The 20,068-nt window shown below is 35.7% G+C and overlaps 1 protein-coding gene and 1 long non-coding RNA gene across 2 annotated transcripts in view; one reads left to right on the top strand and one right to left on the bottom strand.

Moving 5' to 3' along the window:
- LOC132119590 (protein diaphanous homolog 3-like) overlaps nt 1-20,068 on the bottom strand; it is a 312,651-nt gene that overhangs the window by 261,554 nt on the left and 31,029 nt on the right. Inside the window, exon 2 of the mRNA XM_059529685.1 lies at nt 14,775-14,807. Coding sequence (XP_059385668.1) covers nt 14,775-14,807 — 33 coding nt within the window. The remainder of the gene's footprint in view (nt 1-14,774; nt 14,808-20,068) is intronic.
- Nucleotides 5,800-7,706, top strand: LOC132119074 (uncharacterized). Its single transcript, XR_009426109.1, has 4 exons — nt 5,800-5,977; nt 6,996-7,050; nt 7,175-7,200; nt 7,608-7,706. It is a non-coding gene; the product is annotated as an uncharacterized LOC132119074 (long non-coding RNA).

The following is a 20,068-nucleotide window of genomic DNA, read 5'->3' as shown; positions in this document are numbered from 1 at the left end:
CATTATGGCAGTCCACTCTGCTTATTGTTTTTCGAGAATGTTGCACTCCTGTTTGTTATTGTGCACAAAACTTGACGCCAATAAATCATCAGAAATATTGGCCTTTACCAATATATTGAATCTTTACATTCGTCCTGCCTGTTGTCCGTGGATTTACCTATATTTGGTGTTATTTGCCATATAAAACATATTTAGACATGCAAAATCGATTTTACAATCAATTCAATGAACACTTGTCTCAAATCAAACAGGATTTTTTTCAAAGTGACAACCCAAGAAAGCAAAGTAAACGGTCTCTCATTTGTAGGTTGCATTGACACCTAGCGGTGGATGCAAGTAAAACAGTATAACAGTACCTCATTTTTTTTCTTCTCACCTGAAATTCATGCAATAAACATTTTTTTGACAAAGATTTCAATTTGTTTGTGGTCTATATAGCCTGCATCAAAATGGCACTGGTTGAAGACCCAGTCAGTGATGTCACGATATGCAATTTTTTTTTAATTCATACCTACGTAAATCACAATCACCAAAATTGTACTTTTTTTTTCTTTTACATTGAAACTTAAAAAAAAAAATAATTAATTAATTAAATATATATATATATATATATATATATATATATATATATATATATATATATATATATATATATATATATATATATATATATATATATATATATATATATCAGTGCTGTCAATCGATTAAAAACTTTAACTAGATTAGTCACACATTTTTTCTGTGATTAATCACAATTAATCGCAATAAAAAAAGAAATGTTTTTGTACGTTTTTAATATATTTTTTAATGTAATAATTTCACAGTTAATCAAATTAATGTAGAAACAACATAAAGACAGTATATTTTAAATACTTGTTTAAATGGCATCTTTTTATGAATGAAGGCCAGTATTACTGATATTAATACAGCTACTGATTTTTTTCTATTTTTTTACATTTATTATTAGGCTTCAAAAATATAACAGTTTTTAATTTAAGTAAACTTAAAACAATGCTAACATAAACCCATAATAAATGTCATGTTTACTCCTGCCCTTCCTGTCTTAACAGTTAGGAAATATACAGAAATTTAATAAAGTTATCAAAGTTATATGCAGTCTGCACTGCATAAACTATAAATTAAATAGTTAATCCTTATTAAAGCTACAAAAGTTATTTAGTCAAGAGCAGCGAGTCATTTTCTCTGTTCCCTTTGTTCTTTAACTTTACTGACAGGAAGCTTTTTTGGCTGCTGTCCCTTTAAGAGCAGACAGACACGCGGATCTCACAGTTTATATACTGTCTATGGATCTCGCCTCATTCTCTCACAACTCTTTTTGTTCATTTTAGACTTTATATAAATCATTTAAGATCGCTCCTATGAGAATAATCGACAAAACTGGCACTTTGGGATGTTTATTGTTAGTTCAAGCGCTTAAGAGAACTGGATTCTGGCGCCCTGTCTATGCATTGTGTGTGTGTGTGTGTGTAGCCTACGTGTGTATGTGTCACATAAGGGCATTTACAGACAGCGCATTCTCTTTTGTCTTGCCGTGCTTGAAATGTTTAAAAGCATTTAAATGAATAAGAGCATGATCATATAATGTAAAGCTAGCCAACGGATGGCAGAAAATACGGATGCTGCGTTAATTGCGTTAAATATTTTGACACGTTAAACCAGACAAAAATTAATCGCATGTGTTAATGCGTTAACGTTGACAGCACTAATATATATATATATATATATATATATATATATACACCTGCCTACCGACCCTTTTTTTTTTTTTTTATTTACTGTTACTGCAAACCAAAATATTTTTAAATGATGGCTTCACAGAAGAGAAAAACACAGGCAGACAGTGCTGGAAGCGGCTAATGTTCATCAGTAAATCAGTGGAAAATTAATTGAAATTATGATTATGTCTAAGCTATAAGTTTTAAAACAAAAACGCACTAGTATAAATGTAACCTAAAAGATGTTATTATTAATAACTGTTTGCACTGATTTATCATATTGGTTACATTTTGCTTCTTTGTGCTTTTTTGTTCCTTTGTGCAGTAGCTCAGGAGATTTGAGTCTGTTAAAACATCAATAAACTGAAAAAATAAAAACAATTTTTTTTTTTTTTTTTTTTTTAGGTAAAATAATTGAAATAATTAATTGAAATATAAAACCATTTCATAAAATTGAAAAAAATTAATCATCCAGGAATCGGTATTAAAAAAATTTGAACGATACCCAGCCCTAGATGAAATTACCTTTTCACTGGAGAAAGCAAATTTACAGTCAGAGAACTCACATTTTAGCTGCAAGCAATGGTTTGTAGTTAAAAATGTCTTAAATGCTGGATTTGTTTCTTATAAACATGCAGCTTTTCGCTTTACAAGATGTTAATTTATGGACCACAGTTGTGTGGATTATTTGTGAATTATTGAGATCTTTTTATTAACTGCATGAACTCATTTTGACTGCACCCATTCACTGCAGAGGATCCATTGGTAAGAAAGTGATGTAATGCTTAATTTCCACAAATCTGTTCCAATGAAGAAAAAAAAACTCAGAGAGGCGTCTCAAAATGCTTGAACACTGAATTTGCCTTATTTTGCTCTTGTACCGTCAAATACAAACACCGTCAAATTCATAACGTCTTGGAAAGTATGTTCAAAAAAAAAACTGTCGGTTATGTCTTAAGTGAAAGTAAAAAGTTTAGAATTTTTTTTGACGTGTATTATATTGGATGGATATATTGTCTCTTAAAGTGACCGCGCCTAATTTAGCTATATAGCTGCTGTAATGTTAATCAAAGAAAATGAAAGAAAGAAAAATCACACACTGCTCTTGACTGAATTACTTTGTAGATTTAACAAGAATTAATGCAGAGTCAAACCAGCAATTATTCAGACACCAGATATATTTTTTTATAAGTAGGTGCAGGACACTATAATACATTTATGCAGGTGAGTATAGCAAAATAAAATGAACTGCGACATATTATACCCAAAAAATTCTTCATACAGTGGACCACTAGTGATATTGATTAATAATAATAATAATAATAATAATAAAATTGGGACCAAAAATAATTCAGCACCATATAAAAAAAAAATCTATACAGTTATGAGGTGTTTTGTGTGTGTGTGTGTGTGTGTGTGTTGACAAATCTTTCGCAATGTCCTAACAGCCAGGATTCCCACACAACACGTCAGCTAAAGTCTGATTTGTGACCTAATGACTCCTTTGAGCCGATTCATTTTAATGAACGGTTAAAGCAATTGGTCTGCCCGTCAGTGTCTGAATCGGTGTATAACAAATCATTACTACTTAGAACATACACATCTGAAATGAGAAAGTAAGTGTGCTTACCCCATTTGGCAAGAGTGTTAAGTAAAATTTAGCCTTAATAATCCACAGTATGTATAGGCCTATGGCAATGTGTAGTAAATTACCTATAAAATAATTTAAAGTTAGACTGGAGTGAGATGAAACTAGATCTGTTGCTATAGCTAGCTGCTAATTTTATTAAATTTTATATGGTAAAAAAATACACTATTACACCTTTTAATGTAAAGTTTTAAATTGATATGATTTAGGCATGTGCACGGATAGTCGAACATTCGAATATTCGTTCTGCTCTAATTATTCGATAAATAAAAATGATATTCGAATTTCGCAAAAAAAAAAAAAGTTCACAATAAAACCTAATTTGGTCACTTTCTGTGATTCTCCACGGCATATTTGAAGGTGTATGCAAGCAAAAAATAATTAATGAATGATTAAGGGGCCATTCACATATCGCGCTTAATAAGGCGTGGAAAAGGCTATGCGCTCCGCTTTCTCCTTCTTTCCAAAGCGCTTGGGCAGAAGCGCTCCTGAGGCGACGTGTTCTCTCCATGAAGACGCGGAAAGTTCAGCAAAGGATAAATGGATTTGCAGCACAAAAAAAAATCGCTTTCAGTAGCTCTGCTACTAAATTTATTTCAAAATGTATATTTCATATACAGCTATGATCAGCTGTTCCTTCATCTTGGCTGAGCTTTCAACGTTGTTACAGGAAAGGATGAAGCTGAATGTTTAGTTCTTGTCACATGACCTGCGGTGCGCTTGCGGCATTCTGAAAGTTTAGATGTTTTTAACTCGATGCTGTGCGGACGCGCCTGGAAAAAACGGGACCACGTCGCACCGCGTGCGCATCGCAACCGCGTCGCTTCCAGTAGGAGCGCGCATACCGCGCGCCTACATTGGAAATAACGAACTTGAGCACGCAAAAGACGCGATATGTTAACGCCCCCTAAAAGAACCGCGGTCTTCTACAGTACTTCAAATATGGCGTGGAAAATCACAGAAAGTGACCGAATTCAAGAACATTGTTGCGGCATCTCTCAAGCAACGAATAAACACCGCTAACTTGGAGAATGCAGTGAAAACTCCTCTTCTCGCGTCTGCCCTAGACCCTCGGCACAAACATCTCAGGTTTCTCGATGAAAACATGAAAGTAGTAAGAAAAAAAAAACTTTTTTGAACATTATCAGAACATTTTCCTTGATGCGAGTGGTGCGGATGCAGTCGCCACGATGAAGAGGATGCAATGCCCACTCGTTGGAAAAGGCTGAGCCAGTTCTCCAGCGATGATTACAGAGAGTCCAGCCGAGACGAGTGGGAACAGTTCTTGCTGGAGCCACATATTCCACCAGATGAGGATCCCATTCAGTGGTGAAACGAAAACACGAAGCGCTTCACAAAACGTATTCGCTTAGCACACCGTTATTTGTGAGTCCCGCCAACGTCTGTGTCGTCAGAGCGCGTTTTCTCCACGGCCGGCCTTATTGTTAACAGACTAGGAGCCGACTTTCCCCCGATCATGTTTACATGCCCGTATTTCTTAACAAGAACATGTAAAACAATAGAAAAAAAGCAAAAAGATTTCCTGACAGTTTAAAAGTTAAGTGTAAGCTACATTCTGTACAATAGCCTAATTGCTGCAGGCTGCTTTACGTTTTTTCTTTGTTCACTTTTTTTTTTTTTGCTTTTAATCTGTACTTTTGTTTGTTTCCACGCATTGTTAAAGGTTTTCAGCTACAAAACACGATGTGTAATGTTCAAGCTTATTGTAAGCTTGTTCAAAATGACGAAAACAAATGTTGCTGAAAAATAACGTCTGACTCATTAAACTTAATTTAAATAAACGAATATTCGAATATTCATTTTTTGTGAGCTCAAATATTCGAATGTGATATTTGTGGAAAACGCCCATCCCTAATATGATTATACTAAAATAATTATCAGGTCTATCAAAAAAGGATTTTATCTTTCTTAACTATAAAAGCCAGTTGTCGAAAAATCACAGCTTTTTTTGCTAAGAGGGCAAGAAAAGATGATAGTGGCTCTTGAAAGTAAACATTTATCATTTTGTTTTGCTTAATTTTAATAGTTATAAGACCTGTAGAAAGTCTGCAGTACTTTTTATTGGCATATTACTATTAATCTTAAAATAGTCATAGTTAAACATATAATGCTGCAAAATAAAACGATATGCAATTATATGTAAATAATATCTACACTGTAAAAAGTGCTACACCCACACAGTAGGTTTTATATATTTTAAATAGCTGTAATCTGGTTTATTTTATTTGTTTTATACTAAAAAGTATAAATATACTTCCTCTTTACTTAAAATATATCACTTTTTATATAATATATTTTAAATAAAACAATAGCATTTTATTTGGGTAGCTTTTTGTATGAGTTTGTTGTGTACAAGAAAAGTTATAAAAGTGAGTTGACAATTTATTTGAGCAGCTGTCAATGTGGCATGTGTGTTCATCAAACGTTAATATTTAAAATAAAAAACAAAAAAATTAAGTTGGCATTATTCCTTTTTCACTGGCGGGGACTTTCCCAGGCAGATGCTCCCTCGGCACTTCAACTGTTTGCACGCTGCATCGGATCTAAATTTCAGAGACTGATTAACACGGTAAGTTGTGCAAGTTTTGCCAATTTATTGGTGATGTAAAGTCACGCAAAATTGTTCACTCAACTAGGAAGCTAAAGTTAGGTTTGCATATTGTACTGTATAGCTAGCTATCCTTCACACATGGCAAGCTAAGTTGGCTGCACAGTGCTAAGCAGTGTTGTCTTGTAGGCAACGATCAGCAGACAGCAGTTGAGGCCGTGTTGTTAATATGAAATTAAACAAGTGCTTTAGTCATGCCTATTATGTTTTAAGACTACTTTGGCTTTAATATTACCAATAATATCACTTTTAATCGTTAGTTAGCATTAACTTAACCTGTTAACTGCCATTTTTGAACATAGACTTGAAAGTGCATGATCCAAACCTATAATTAACGACTGAAAACATTTTGTAACATGATTTTGATGTACAATTTTCATGGTAGATGAATTTAAAATGGGTTTCAAAGGATGAGTTTTGAGATATGTTTTCAAGTGAAATATAATTTCTGATGTTTTCTAAAGTGTGATAGAGAAAAAGCAACAAAATACTTTTTTGACAAAGGGTTTTGACAAAGGTCAGAACTCCTGTTATAATGTAGGTTTTTGGGGTGCACTCTTGCCATAAATTAATCTATTACTTTTCCTATAATTTTTAAACAAAAAAGAATGGTAAAATATCTATTTAGCAGTCATAGAACTTTCCAACAATATATAGTTTGTCATGATTAGATTAGGATTTAATTGTAATATAGTGAAGTAAACCTAGGTGTCCCACCGAGGGGACGGGTGACAGTTAACAGAAACTAATATTGGACATTCAACGGTAAAGTAAAAGTTCTAGACAGCATACGTTAACATTAGTACCTGGCTATGCTAGTTTAAGTTAAGGCTAACAAACGATTAAAGTTATATTATTGGTCAAAACTCAATTAAAGTAGCCTTAAAACACAGAGGCATGAATACAGCACTTATACACAATCTTTTTTTTTTTTTTTTTTCAAAGTGCTATGTACTGTAAATAAAGGTGATCTTAACAGTCTCCGGTGGGGCATGCAGCTGTCGTGGGGTGCTCATGTTATCAGCAGCAGAGATGTAAGTGCATTTGATAGCACTGGCTCAAAACCATAAAACTATTTTTAACCTATTACTTAAATATTTTACATTTACCACTGGTTTTTAAACTTATTCTAACATGCATATTTAATCTGGTCTTTAGGTAACCAAGCGTTTTTGTTACCTGTGGTCTTCAAACTTCACATACAGTTAAGAAAAACTTCAGAATAGATACAGTTACAGCTATAATTATTCCCAGGTAAGTAAAACATAGGTAAAATTGCAAACAATAGTGTTGGCTCCATACAATTACATTTCTGAAGTAAGTTTTATGTACCAACCACCAAATAGAAGGCAGATATGATCACCTTTCTGCCTCCTACTACTGCACTAATAGAAGCTTGATTCATATTGATAAATACAGCCTACTTGGTCAGTTAAATCTCAATTTTGTGAGATGCTGGTGATAGTGTGAGATCTGTACAGTACAGTGGTAGTGGTGTATGTATAGTAGAACCTTTTACAGCAATTGAATGGTTGAAATACAGAGGTTCTCTGATTTGTGCTACTGTCATCAGGCAGTGAATTTTGATCAGATTTTACTTGACAGGATCCGTCTGCCTATGTGGAGAAAAGGAGAGAAGTGATACTGAGATGCCTGATTGAGTACATGGGGGAGAGAAAAGAAAACCTCAGTGTCCACCACGTATGTACTGGGCTTAAAGCTACTTGTCTAATTTCTGTCTGTATGTTATTACTATTGTGATGATATGGGGTAATTACTTTGCTCTTGAAAGATAGTTAAAACAGTAATGTGATGACCAATAGGGTACAGGCAAGGACAATTGCATTGTTTTATTGTAATGTATCATTTGAACCAGAAAAGACAACACTCACGCTACAGTAGATCATGATAGTAAAGTACCCACACTCTATGACATAGTCATGGTAGACTTCACTCTGGTCACATGCTCTAGTCAAAGTATTCGCCTAGTATCCATCACCTTAAACAACAAAAGTACAATTTTGACTTTGTGTCTTATCTGTCTTCTACCAGTTTGCTATATTCATCTCATTACCTGTTTGTCTGACCAAACTCTTGATTCTTTTTTGTCTCCCCAATATAGTCATGATGAAACAGAGGTGCACGCTGAGCTTGGCAGTTCCCCACTGAAAATATACACGTGCCATCAGCCAAACATGATTGGGATTATCCTACAGTAGAAGGACAGCCCATGGTCAGAGGTGTGCCAAACCTGTAGAAAACATGCTGCATCCTGTTTGGACTTGTCTATGCCCACAACCTCAAATATCACTCAAAACTGGTGTATACTTCTGAGATATATCAGAGGATCTTTGTGGGATTAGACCCCATGCATCCTTTTTTATGTTTTGTAGGCACTGTTAAAAGTGACACTTGTTGACATTGAATAAATGTTATTGTCTTTAATCTGTCTTCCCATCTTTTTCTTCTTCAATTGAATTTGTAATTGTTATTGATAACGTCTGTGTAAAGTTATTTACTGTACTGCTTAGAATATAGACATTTAGATTTATTTTCTGAGTTTATAGCCAGAACTTAATTAAAATGTTTATTCACATTTGAGTTAAATTTACTATGAACAAAGTTCATAAAACCTAACTAAAATGAGTACAGGTTACTTGTAGCAACACATAAATACGTTACATGTACCGTACCAAGAAAATTAGGTTTATCTAACAGAGTAATATAGCAATTATTAGTTAACTCAACTATTTTGTTGTGTTTAAATTAAGTAATGTTACAGAGTTTATTATACTTGAAAAAGGCTGCAAGTTGACTCAACTTAAAACATCCAATGCAGCCACTTGCCTCACTTTTTATAAGTTAGATCTAGGTATTACTTTTTACAGTGTATAATAGTATGAAATGTTTTAATAAGTTATGACATTTGTTTGTAATGTTATATTTATGGTTCATTGGCCGCTGCTTATGCTGTGACTTTGCAAGAACGCAGCACATTTCAATACTCATAAGGGTGCGTTCTTTTGTCTATTATCTATAAATAAATAAATAAATATTTAAGTAATTCAATGACTAGGGTTGGGTACCGAAACCCGGTGCAATGGAACTGGTATGAATCAAACTAAATCAGAATGCAGATTTCGGTGCCTCTTAAATGCCTGAGCAATCGATTGATATATTTGTCCTGGTTTCTGAAATGTACACAAAAAGCATGGGTGTCGCTAGGCTTTTTTTAGCAGGGATATAGCATTTAGCTTCATAAACTGTACACAAATTCGCGATCACTTCAGAGTCAGTCCCCTTAAATTTCATATGAAAGCTGTGCCAGACCTGCCTCCTCCCCATCTTTCAGTGCGCTCTTCAATCCGTAGACCGTGGCGGAGCAGCGCAAATAGACTCAAACAGAAACGGAGTACACAAGGTGTGGTTATCGACAGATTGTTAGAATATCTGCACCTGTGCAGTTCTTTGTCATAAATACGGTTTACAAAAGGTCAGGAGGGAGCAATTGGTTTCCCATCTACAATAAAGTTTCCGCTCCGTTCACCTCTCATCACACGCAGCCTATTCCTCCAGCCAAAATCTAGCCCTTAAAACACATGAATGCATAGTTTAATTATACTTAATTTTAAGTCTTTGCAATTAATCGAAAAAATGATTTGATGTTGGTCTCCATCGATTATGAAAATACAATAATCAAGATAAAATGATTAATTGCGCCCCATTCCGCCTCCTTTTGCAGCGCTGCGATTTCGTTCATGCATAAAAGCCTAATTTCCCGTGCAAATCAGTAAAATCATGTAACATGACATTTGCAAAATGGGACGTGCTTGATGTATCAAAGTATATTTATTCATGTTTTAAAAGCGTGAAAGGAAACTTGCGGTGCTCCTCAGGAAGTGATCTAGCTTAACCCCAGAGGCGGACAACTCGGACATGTAAAGTCATCTTATAGCTCAAAAATGTGTGTCAAAATGTTGCGCTTGGTGATTTTTCATATATACCCTCATTTGTCATGTAATAAATGAACGTAAAGACTTGAGAATGAAAAGATGCGTGTAATGGTAATTTGGATCCATGCGGCTCTTAAAGTGACAGCAGGCTAGTGCTGGGCGGTAAACCGGATCATACTAGGGATGGGCGTTTTCCGCAAATATCACATTAGAATCTTTTTTGCTCACAAAAAACGAATATTCGAATATTCGTTTATTTAAATTAAGTTTAATGAGACAGACGTTATTTTTCAGCAACATTTGTTGTTTCAGTCATTTTGAACAAGCTTACACACAATAAGCTTGAACATTACACATCGTGTTTTGTAGCTGAAAACCTTTAACAATGCATGCAAACAAACAAAAGTACAGGTTAAAAGCAAAAAAAAAAAAAAGTCAAAGAAAAAACGTTAAGTAGCCTGCAGCAATTAGGCTATTGTAGAACGTAGCCTACACAACTTTGAAACTGTCAGCAAATTTTTTTTGCTTTTTTTCTATTGTTTTACATGTTCTTGTTAAGAAATACGGGCATGTAAACATCGGGGGGAAAGTCGGCTCCTTAGTCTGTTAACAATAAGGCCGGCCGCGGAGAAAACGCGCTCTGACTGTACAGACGTTGTCGGGACTCACAAATAACGGTGTGCTAAGCGAATAAGTTTTGTGAAGCGCTTCGTGTTTTCGTTTCACCACTGAATGGGATCCTCATCTGGTGGAATACATGGCTCCAGCAAGAACTGTTCCCACTCGTCTCGGCTGGACTCTCTGTAATCATCGCTGAAGAACGAGTGGGCATTGCATCCTCTTCATCGTTGGTGGCGGCGACTGCATCCGCACCACTCACATCAAGGAAAATGTTCTGATAATGTTCAAAAAAGTTTTTTTTTTCTTACTTCTCTCATGTCTTCATCGAGAAACCTGAGATGTTTGTGCCGAGGGTCTACGGCAGACGCGAGAAGAGGAGTTTCTAGAGCTGAAACAACGAATCGATTTAATCGATTAAAATCGATTATTAAAATAGTTGTCAACTAATTTAGTCATCGATTAGTTGCTAAATAACTTTTATTTGCCGTAAGCGGCTCATTTCGTGCATATTTCAAATCTGCGGTGACCAAAGTGTGGCAGTAATGAGCCACCGGAGGTTTTACTCAGCCAGTACAGCAGGAGAAGTAGCGAATAGCCAATAGCTGGCATCGTTTTATGTCACGTGCTTCCCGAACAGCGTCTCTGCAGCATTCAGCCGCATTTAGCAGGATGTGGGAGTACATTACTTTGAGCCTTCAAAAAAGAAGAGTAACCTGTAAACTATGCACTACTGAACTGTTTGAGGGGTCATTCATATATCGCGACTTTTGCACGCTCAAGTTCGTTATTTCCAATGTAGGCACGCGGTATACGCGCTCATAATGGAAGCGACGCGGACGCGAGCCGCCCGTTTTTCCAGGCGCGTCCGCACCGCATAGAGTTAAAAACATCTCAACTTTTCAGAGAGCCGCAAGCGCACCGCGGGTCATGTGACAAGAACTAACCAATCAGCTTCATCCTTTCCCGTAACAACGCTGAAAGCTCAGCCAAGATGAACGAACAGCTGATCATAGTTGTATGGATTGCCATTTTGAAATAAAATTTAGTAGCAGAGCAACTGCAAGCGATTTTTAGAGCTGCAAATCCATTTATCCTTTGCTGAAATTTCCGCGTCTTCAAGGAGAGAGCAGGTCATGGTTGCTTAGCAAAGGCAGACGCCTCAGGGGTGCAACTGCCCGAGCACTTTGGAAAGAAAAAGCGGCAAGCCTAGCGTTTTCCACGCGTTTTTTGGCGCGATGTGAACGGTCCCTAAGACTTTTATTTGTGCAGATTCTCCAGTAAAATGTTGTTCGCAAATGTTTAGTCGTAAAAGCTGATAACATTGCTTTTTAACAGTTAACATTTAAAGCTTTACAAACATGTTCTGTGATCAGTTTGTCGTTTACCAGTTCATAATTCAGTCTTGCAGCTTAATTATGACTAAATGAGAGAGGTAAATGTTTAAATATATTTGAAATGCACTTTTTTTCTAAGTATTCACTGCTCTTTTTCACACAGCAGGTTTTTTGTGTGTGTGTTTTTTTTTTGTTTTTTTTCTGGACAACCTTCTGATGGATTTTACTTTAAAATGTGAGTTCCATTCAGGTTTCATGCCATTGGCACTTTATTCGAAAGGATTGTTTACAATTTCACAGCATAAGCTATAAAGCTGTTTCCCACTAAATTATAAAATGCAATGTACTGTAATTTTATTCTGTTTTATCCTTATTCTTCGTGAAAATATGTTCTTAAAGATTCCTTAAGCTTTGTTCAGGATGTTAAACTACTTTAGGAGCTCTTAGGACTGCCATGGTGAAAACATTATTTGAAATCTCCTTGTGAAATTTGCTAGAGTATGGGTCAGTGTTTTGATTGCAGAAGAGTTCGACAAAGGATTACTAACACATAATAAAACAACTCCAGGTATATTTTTGATGAGGATATGACCATGCAAAATGGTTAAAATCTCTTAATCTATGCTGAATGATAAATACCCTTTATTTATAATTTACTTGGGGAAAAATGGGCAAAACTAAAATATAAGTACATAAACCGATTAATCGATTAATCGTAAAAAAATAATCGACAGATTAATCGATTATCAAAATAATCGTTAGTTGCAGCCCTAGGAGTTTCCATTCTCCACATTCTCCAAGTCAGCGGTGTTTATTCGTTGCTTGAGAGATGCCGCAACAATGTTCTTCAATTCGGTCACTTTCTGTGATTCTCCATGGCATATTTGAAGTACTGTAGAAGACCGCAGTTCTTAAGGGCCGTTCACATATCGCGTCTTTTGAGCGCTCAAGTTCGTTATTTCCAATGTAGGCGCGCGGTATGCGCGCTCATAATGGAAGCGACGCTGAAAAGTTGACATGTTTTTAACTCGATGCGGTGCGGACCCGTTTTTTCCAGGTGCGTCTGCACCGCATCAAGTTAAAAACATCTTAACTTTTCAGAATGCCGCAAGCGCACCGCAAGTCATGTGACAAGAACTAAACATTCAGCTTCATCCTTTCCCTTAACAACGTTGAAAAGCTCAGCCAAGATGAAGGAACAACTGCTGATCATGAATGTATATGGATTGCAATTTTGAAATAAACTTAGCAGAGCTACTGAAAGCGATTTTTTGTGCTGCAAATCCATTTATCCTTCGCTAAAATTTCCGCGTCTTCATGGAGAGAGTGCGTCATTGTTGCTTAGCAACAGCAGACGCCTCAGAAGCGCTTCTGCCCGAGCGCTTTGGAGAAAGAGAAAGCGCGCGACTAGCGTTTTCCACGCGTTTTTAGGCGCGATATGTGAACGGCCCTTTATTCATTCATTAATTATTTTTTGCTTGCATACATCTTCAAATATGCCGTGGAGAATCACAGAAAGTGACCAAATTAGGTTTTATTGTGAACTTTATTTTTTTGCGAAATTCCAATATCATTTTTATTTATCGAATAATTAGAGCAAAACGAATATTCGAATGTTCGACTATCCGTGCACACGCCTATCTAAAAACAGCCGGTGCTCCAAATGGAGATCTGATCTCGCCATCATCGAATCTGTCTGTTATTACATGAAGAAACAGATTAAACTGAGACAAAATAAATCCAGAAGAACTGTGGTCATATTATCAAGACGCTTGAAGAAACCGTCCTGCAAAGCTACCTGAAAAACAATGTGCAAGTATAATGTGCAAAATAGACTTTTGCACAGTACTGTACTTTACAAACGACATTGTTGCTACTTTATAAAGAATGACCATACAGTCATTCACTGAACTGATTAAAAGACAGTGACGGACTGCACTCATTTTAACTAAATGTCAGGGTGATTGACAGAGATACAGTAGAAACATTATGTGTGGTTTTGTATTAAATAATGACCATGAAGATCATGAAATACATTTATTAGCCTTAGAGTAGGAGAAGCATCAACTTGGGAAATGAGAGCATCTAAGGAGCGTGTGAAAGCCATGGATTTATTTTTAATTATATCTCTAATGTTCTTTAATGTTATCCATAAGTTTTTGTGGCTCTTTTTTTTTTTTTTTTTTTTTTTTTTTTTTTAAGTATCGGTTCAGGCACCGTTTAGGCACCAGTACTGTTTTAAAAATTGATATAGCACAGGTATTGTAAGAAACCTAATCGATACCCAACCCTATCAATAACTAAATAAATTAATTTTTAAAAAAAATTGAAATGAGTTGTGCAGACAAATGTATACTTATTACTTACCATGAGCTGAACAGCTTCACAATCAATTGTTTAAGCTTTTACATGCGTTGACCGCATGCAGCCTTATTAGTGATGTAAATATAATGCATGCCACATGCTTAATAGAGGGCAGTACTCAAGTGTTAGACACGCAAGAAATGAAACCACTCACCTCAAGAAAAGCTTAAATTTAAAAAAATCATAGTACATTTGTAGTAGTAGATTAGTAAATTCAGTTTGCTCAAAAAAACCTGAGCAAACTGATATTGCACATAATCAGCCTTGTATCATACTGACTGCAAACAAAATGCTGTGGTTATGAGACTCAAAACACTGTTACACATGGGTCTTCTAATAGTCTCTGATATTAATGATGTCAAATATCAGATAGAAGGAATCAGTTCTAGGATGTAAGCTAGCTGTTAATGAAGAACAAGGCCCAGAATGAAAAAGAGTGAATATCTGACAGAGCGAACAAGAGAAACCTGAATAAAGGACTCTTACCACATCATCAGTAAGTGTTCTGATGTTCAAGTGCTATAAACAGTGTGTGAGAGAGAGAGAGAGAGAGAGAGAGAGAGATGCAAGTAGAATTATTTCAATGGCATTGAAAATTACATTGCAGTCCACATGACAGTCATGGAATTTGTCAAAGTTAGAATAAATTAATCAAATCTCCATATGGACCAGTATCTGTAAATGTTAAGCCGCAAATGTTGCTTGAAATATGAATCAGTGTTCTGCGCGTCTCTGTGTGAATTAATGAATGGCAGAGACGTGCGGGTTTGTTTACTACATAGACCGAAGCGCATGACGCTTGCATTAATTTCAGCATCTGAGCTTCAGAGTTCTCTCTCCATCAAGCGATCTTTTCAGTTTCTCACACATGCAAAAGAGAGAAAGAGCGAGAGTCTTACCACGCTGAATCGACACGCTATATGTAAACTATTCTTTGTCTTTTCCTGTAATGGAGTTCATTTAGAATTATTCATATTCCTTTTTGAACAAGCAGAAGACTGTAGTGGGCTAATGCGCAAATGGCAATTTCATTGGCTGGCGCTGATTTAGTACCGTCCCTGTTTTGATTTCAGCAAATCAGTTTGACCGAACGCAGACAACGTGATTAATATTCATGAACCCAGCAGCTCATCAATTCATAGTGCATTGTATATACATTAGTATGATAGTAGAATTAGTAGTAGTATTATCTTTTAATAATAATATGATCTATTACTATTTTTTTTTACAGAAACCATCAATGACCAAAAATATCTTAAGCATCACCACAGTCTTAAGTTCAGTTAAAATGACAAATATGCATTCATTAGGCCTAAAAGTTAATTTTTACGTAAAGGCATAGTGCTAGAAATATTACTATTATCATTTTTTTAAGAAATAAATCACAATATTTCTTCCATGTTTTAATTTTAATAGAAAATCCCTTTACCAGAAATAAAATGTGTTTAAATTTCATAAATTAAAAGACAAATTAAATTTGGGTGAAACTTGTTTACTGATTTTCATAATTATATAACTTGTAGAAAAACTTAAAACACAATTGTAAATAAGTATAAAGAATGGCATTGGTTTTATTTTTAGTGCTAAAAATTTTTTTTTTTTAATTAGCTTATTTTTGTGTTTTGCTTTGGTACTGAAATTGGTACCGAGAACCGTGGATTTTCACTGGTATCGGTACCGAATGCTGAAATTTTGGTACCGTGACAACACTACTGTCCATGTCCAGAAAGGTAAGAAAAACATCATCAAAGTAGTCCATGTGACATCAGAGGGTCAGTTAGAATTTGTTGAAGCATCGAAAATACATTTTGGTCCAAAAATAGCAAAAACGACGACTTTATTCAGCATTGTCTTCTCTTCCGTGTCTGTTGTGAGAGAGAGTTCAAAACAAAGCAGCTGGATATCCGGTTCGCGAACGAATCCTTCAGTTCACCAAATCGAACTGAATCGTTTTAAACGGTTCGCATCTCTAATATGCATTAATCCACAAGTGACTTAAGCTGTTAACTTTTTTTTTATGTGGCTGACACTCCCTCTGAGTTCAAACAAACCAATATCCCGGAGTAATGCATGCACTCAACATGGACAGTATACCGTACACACAGCTTCAATGGAGGGACTTGAGAGCTCTCAGACTAAATCTAAAATATCTTAAACTGTGTTCCAAAGATAAACGGAGGTCTTACGGGTTTGAAACAACATGAGGGTAAGTTATTAATTACATAAATTTGCTATCTGGGTGAACTAACCCTATAATAAGCAACCACTGATCTATATATGACTGGATCGCTCATGTTCTAAACTGCAAACAGGCATTAAAGCCACCGGAAGTGTTCGATCCGCCATCTTACTAATCCCTACTGGCAGAGAGCACCATTGAGTCACATGCAAACCGCTTACCTAAAATCACCCAATTTGAAGCAAATCAGTCAAATTGGATTATTTTTTATGTTATGGATATTTAACCCTCAACGAAGAGACATGAGAGAGATATCTATAGAAAGCCTGACATGTCTACTTTTAAACTAAACAAGTGCTGCTGAAAACAAATATTCTGTGATAAAGTAATCCATATGAAAAAAAACGCGATGTCCGTTTTTCACGTCTCCCTTCATTATATCTAATGTGACCACTCCCCCGCGCTGAATGCACTATTGAGATTCTAATGTTTGACTGAAGCGCGCGGATTGAATATGCCCACACAACAGAAGACAACGCAGCCAGACTGTTCTTCAAGTTCTTTTTATTTTACTGTTTGCTTAGCGATGAGAGTAATAAGACATAATTCACCCCAAGAAGATGTGATGAACATTACTTCAGGATTTGAGATTTGGATTTCATCAGAATAAAAATAATGAAGCTCTTTATTCAGCAGAGATCATAAACATGAGTAAGTCTCTTTTTATTTATTTATATACTTGTATTAGGTTTCACATAATGTGACTTTTTCCAAACTATAATTCCTGACTAAATGTATAATCAAGTGAAACATTATGAAGTTTAAATAACAATATACACTACTACTACACTACCGTGTCCGGAGTTAAGTTTTGTAACGCTGTGTCTCCGAGTCTGACCTCTGATGCCCGTTCAATTTCAACCAGCCCACAACTCCGCATCATCAGCCAACGCCCAACCACGGGCTTCCCAAGATGTCACTTCAACGACTACTGAACTTCCAGCCAATCAGCAACCTCGGGAAACCCCCTAACAACAACAAAGGGAACCCCCTTTACACAGACAATGCAAGTAACCTCCAGACTCTGGTCTATACTGGTGTATCAAACATAATTTTAACCTCATTGAGGAACTCAATGCAATGATTGATGGCTGTTCATGTCTATGCAATTTCACGTATTGCTGTAAACTTGGGATTCCACACTTTCATTCTCTTAAACTCATTCTTCCCTAACTTTCTCTTCCTGCAACTTGTGTGAATGTGTGAGTGGATGTGCTTGTGTTAGATTAGTTTATATGTCTTAGATTTATCTAATAAAGCCTTCATATTCATATTGAGTATCTTGTGTTTTGTGCTTACAAGTTAATGTCTAAAAACTGCCGATATTGTTACTGTGCTAATTAAGTGTTTTCACTATACTTTGGATATTAATATCCAGTGCAGATTTGATGTTAAACGGCTCATTCAGTGAATCGCAGGGTGTCTCAGTGATCAGCCGTGAAATGGTGATTCTGCTCAAATTCACTTTAAAATCTTAAATGATTCCCTTTGAGCTAAATTGACCTGTTTCCCTTACAGCAGTCAGATCTCACAAGACGCATTGGATCTCCCGAGATCTCGTCAAACCCCGGTCCTAACATACATATATGAAAAAATAACTAGAAAAGCAATTGAGACAAGAGGGAAAAAGGCCTTCTGATTTAATTCTCTACCCCTTGACAATTACTAAGGAACCTGAGAGCAGTTCTCTGTGCACATTAAAGACCAATTCAGAGTAAGACCAAAAATATCAAGACACTGAATTGCATGTGGTGTAATTTTGTAACTTCTTTCCGTGGTTACAAGCTCACCAATGCATGCTGCCATCTGTGTAAAAGACAAACGTTTCATAGGCAATTTAGAACAAAAAAAATAAAGAAATAAAGAAATATAGAAATAAAGAACAAAATTAGACCCATCTGTGGCTTTGGATTGTGCTCTCATGTTGAGGCAAAATGGCTCTTATCATGCTCAGGAAAAGCATGTTTGCTAATGCTGCGGTTAGTGTTTTCAAAAGACCCGGTACTTCCGTACCAAGTCGGTACTAAAAAAAAATTTGTGTGACGGTACCAGGTTTCTTTAAGTACCGGTAGTACCGAGGTCCCGTTCAAACCCGGTTCAGCGCTATGATTTCCGCGCGTCTCTGTGTGAATTAATGAATGGCAGAGACGTGCGGGTTTGTTTACTACATAGACCGAAGCGCATGACGCTTGCATTAATTTCAGCATCTGAGCTTCAGAGTTCTCTCTCCATCAAGCGATCTGAACTTTTCAGTTCATCTCAATGGACACACAGCGCACCTGTAATTGATGCTCTGTAAACTCTTTGTGAAGGCGCACGACTCACCGTCGCTTTACTGACAGCGCTGTTTCTCACACATGCAAAGAGAGAGAGAGAGCGAGAGTCTTACCACTGAATCGACACGCTATATGTAAAATATTCTTTGTTGTCTTCTCCAGTCAAAATAATGGAGTTCATATAGAATTATTCATATTTATTTTCGAACAAGCAGAAGACATAACGGTTTCTCCGGTAGTGGGCGGAGCTAATGCGCAAATGGTGATGCTGCTACTACTGTTGAAAAAAATTATAATACTTTATTTTTTAGAGAAATAAATCACAATATTTCTTCCATGTTTTAATTTTAATAGCAAATCCCCTTTATTTACCAAAAATAAAATGTGTTTAAATTTAAAAAAAATAAGACAAATTAAATTTGGGTGAAACTTGTTTACTGTTTTTCATAATTATATAACTTGTAGAAAAACTTTAAACACCGTTGTAAATAAGTATAAAGAATGGCATTGGTTTTATTTTTAGTGCTAAAAAGTTATTTTTATTTTTAATTAGCATATTTTTGTGTTTTGCTTTGGTACCGAAATTGGTACCGAGAACCGTGGATTTTCACTGGTATCGGTACCGAATACTGAAATTTTGGTACCGTGACAACACTAGCTGCGGTATTTCATTTTGGAAATTCCTTAGACCAATGGTTTGCCAAATCTCAGGAGGAGGAATAAAGCAAATAAACGGTGGCACTTTTTTGCCTGTATTCTAGCGCTGAACGCGCTATTCAGATTCAAACTGAAGTGCACGGCTTGAATACGCCCACACAGAAAAAAAGCAGCGAGACTGTTCAAGTTTCTTATATTTTACTGTTTGCTTCGCGATGAGAGGAATAAGACATAATTCACCCCAAAAAGATGTGATGTGGTCTCTTTTTATTTATTTATATACTTGTACTAGTTTTCACATAACGTGTAAACATTTTACTAGTTAGACTTTTTCCAAAGATTTTTCCAAACTATAATTCCTGACTAAATATATAATCAAGTGAAACATTATGAAGTTTCAATAACAATATACAATACTATACCATTCAAAAGCTTGATGTAAATAATATAACTGTAACAAATAAAGATTACTAACAAATGTAAAAACAATGCTGTTCTTTCAATTTATTCCCCCTAAAAAAAACAGAAAAATATTCTCAGCTCTTTTCAACATTAATAATAATAATAATGATAATAATAATAACAATAAATGTTTTTTTGTAGAAAAT

Source organism: Carassius carassius, chromosome 38 (assembly GCF_963082965.1).
Source record: "Carassius carassius chromosome 38, fCarCar2.1, whole genome shotgun sequence".
Taxonomy (NCBI): Eukaryota; Metazoa; Chordata; class Actinopteri; order Cypriniformes; family Cyprinidae; genus Carassius; species Carassius carassius.
This window is presented reverse-complemented; position numbering and strand designations above follow the sequence as displayed.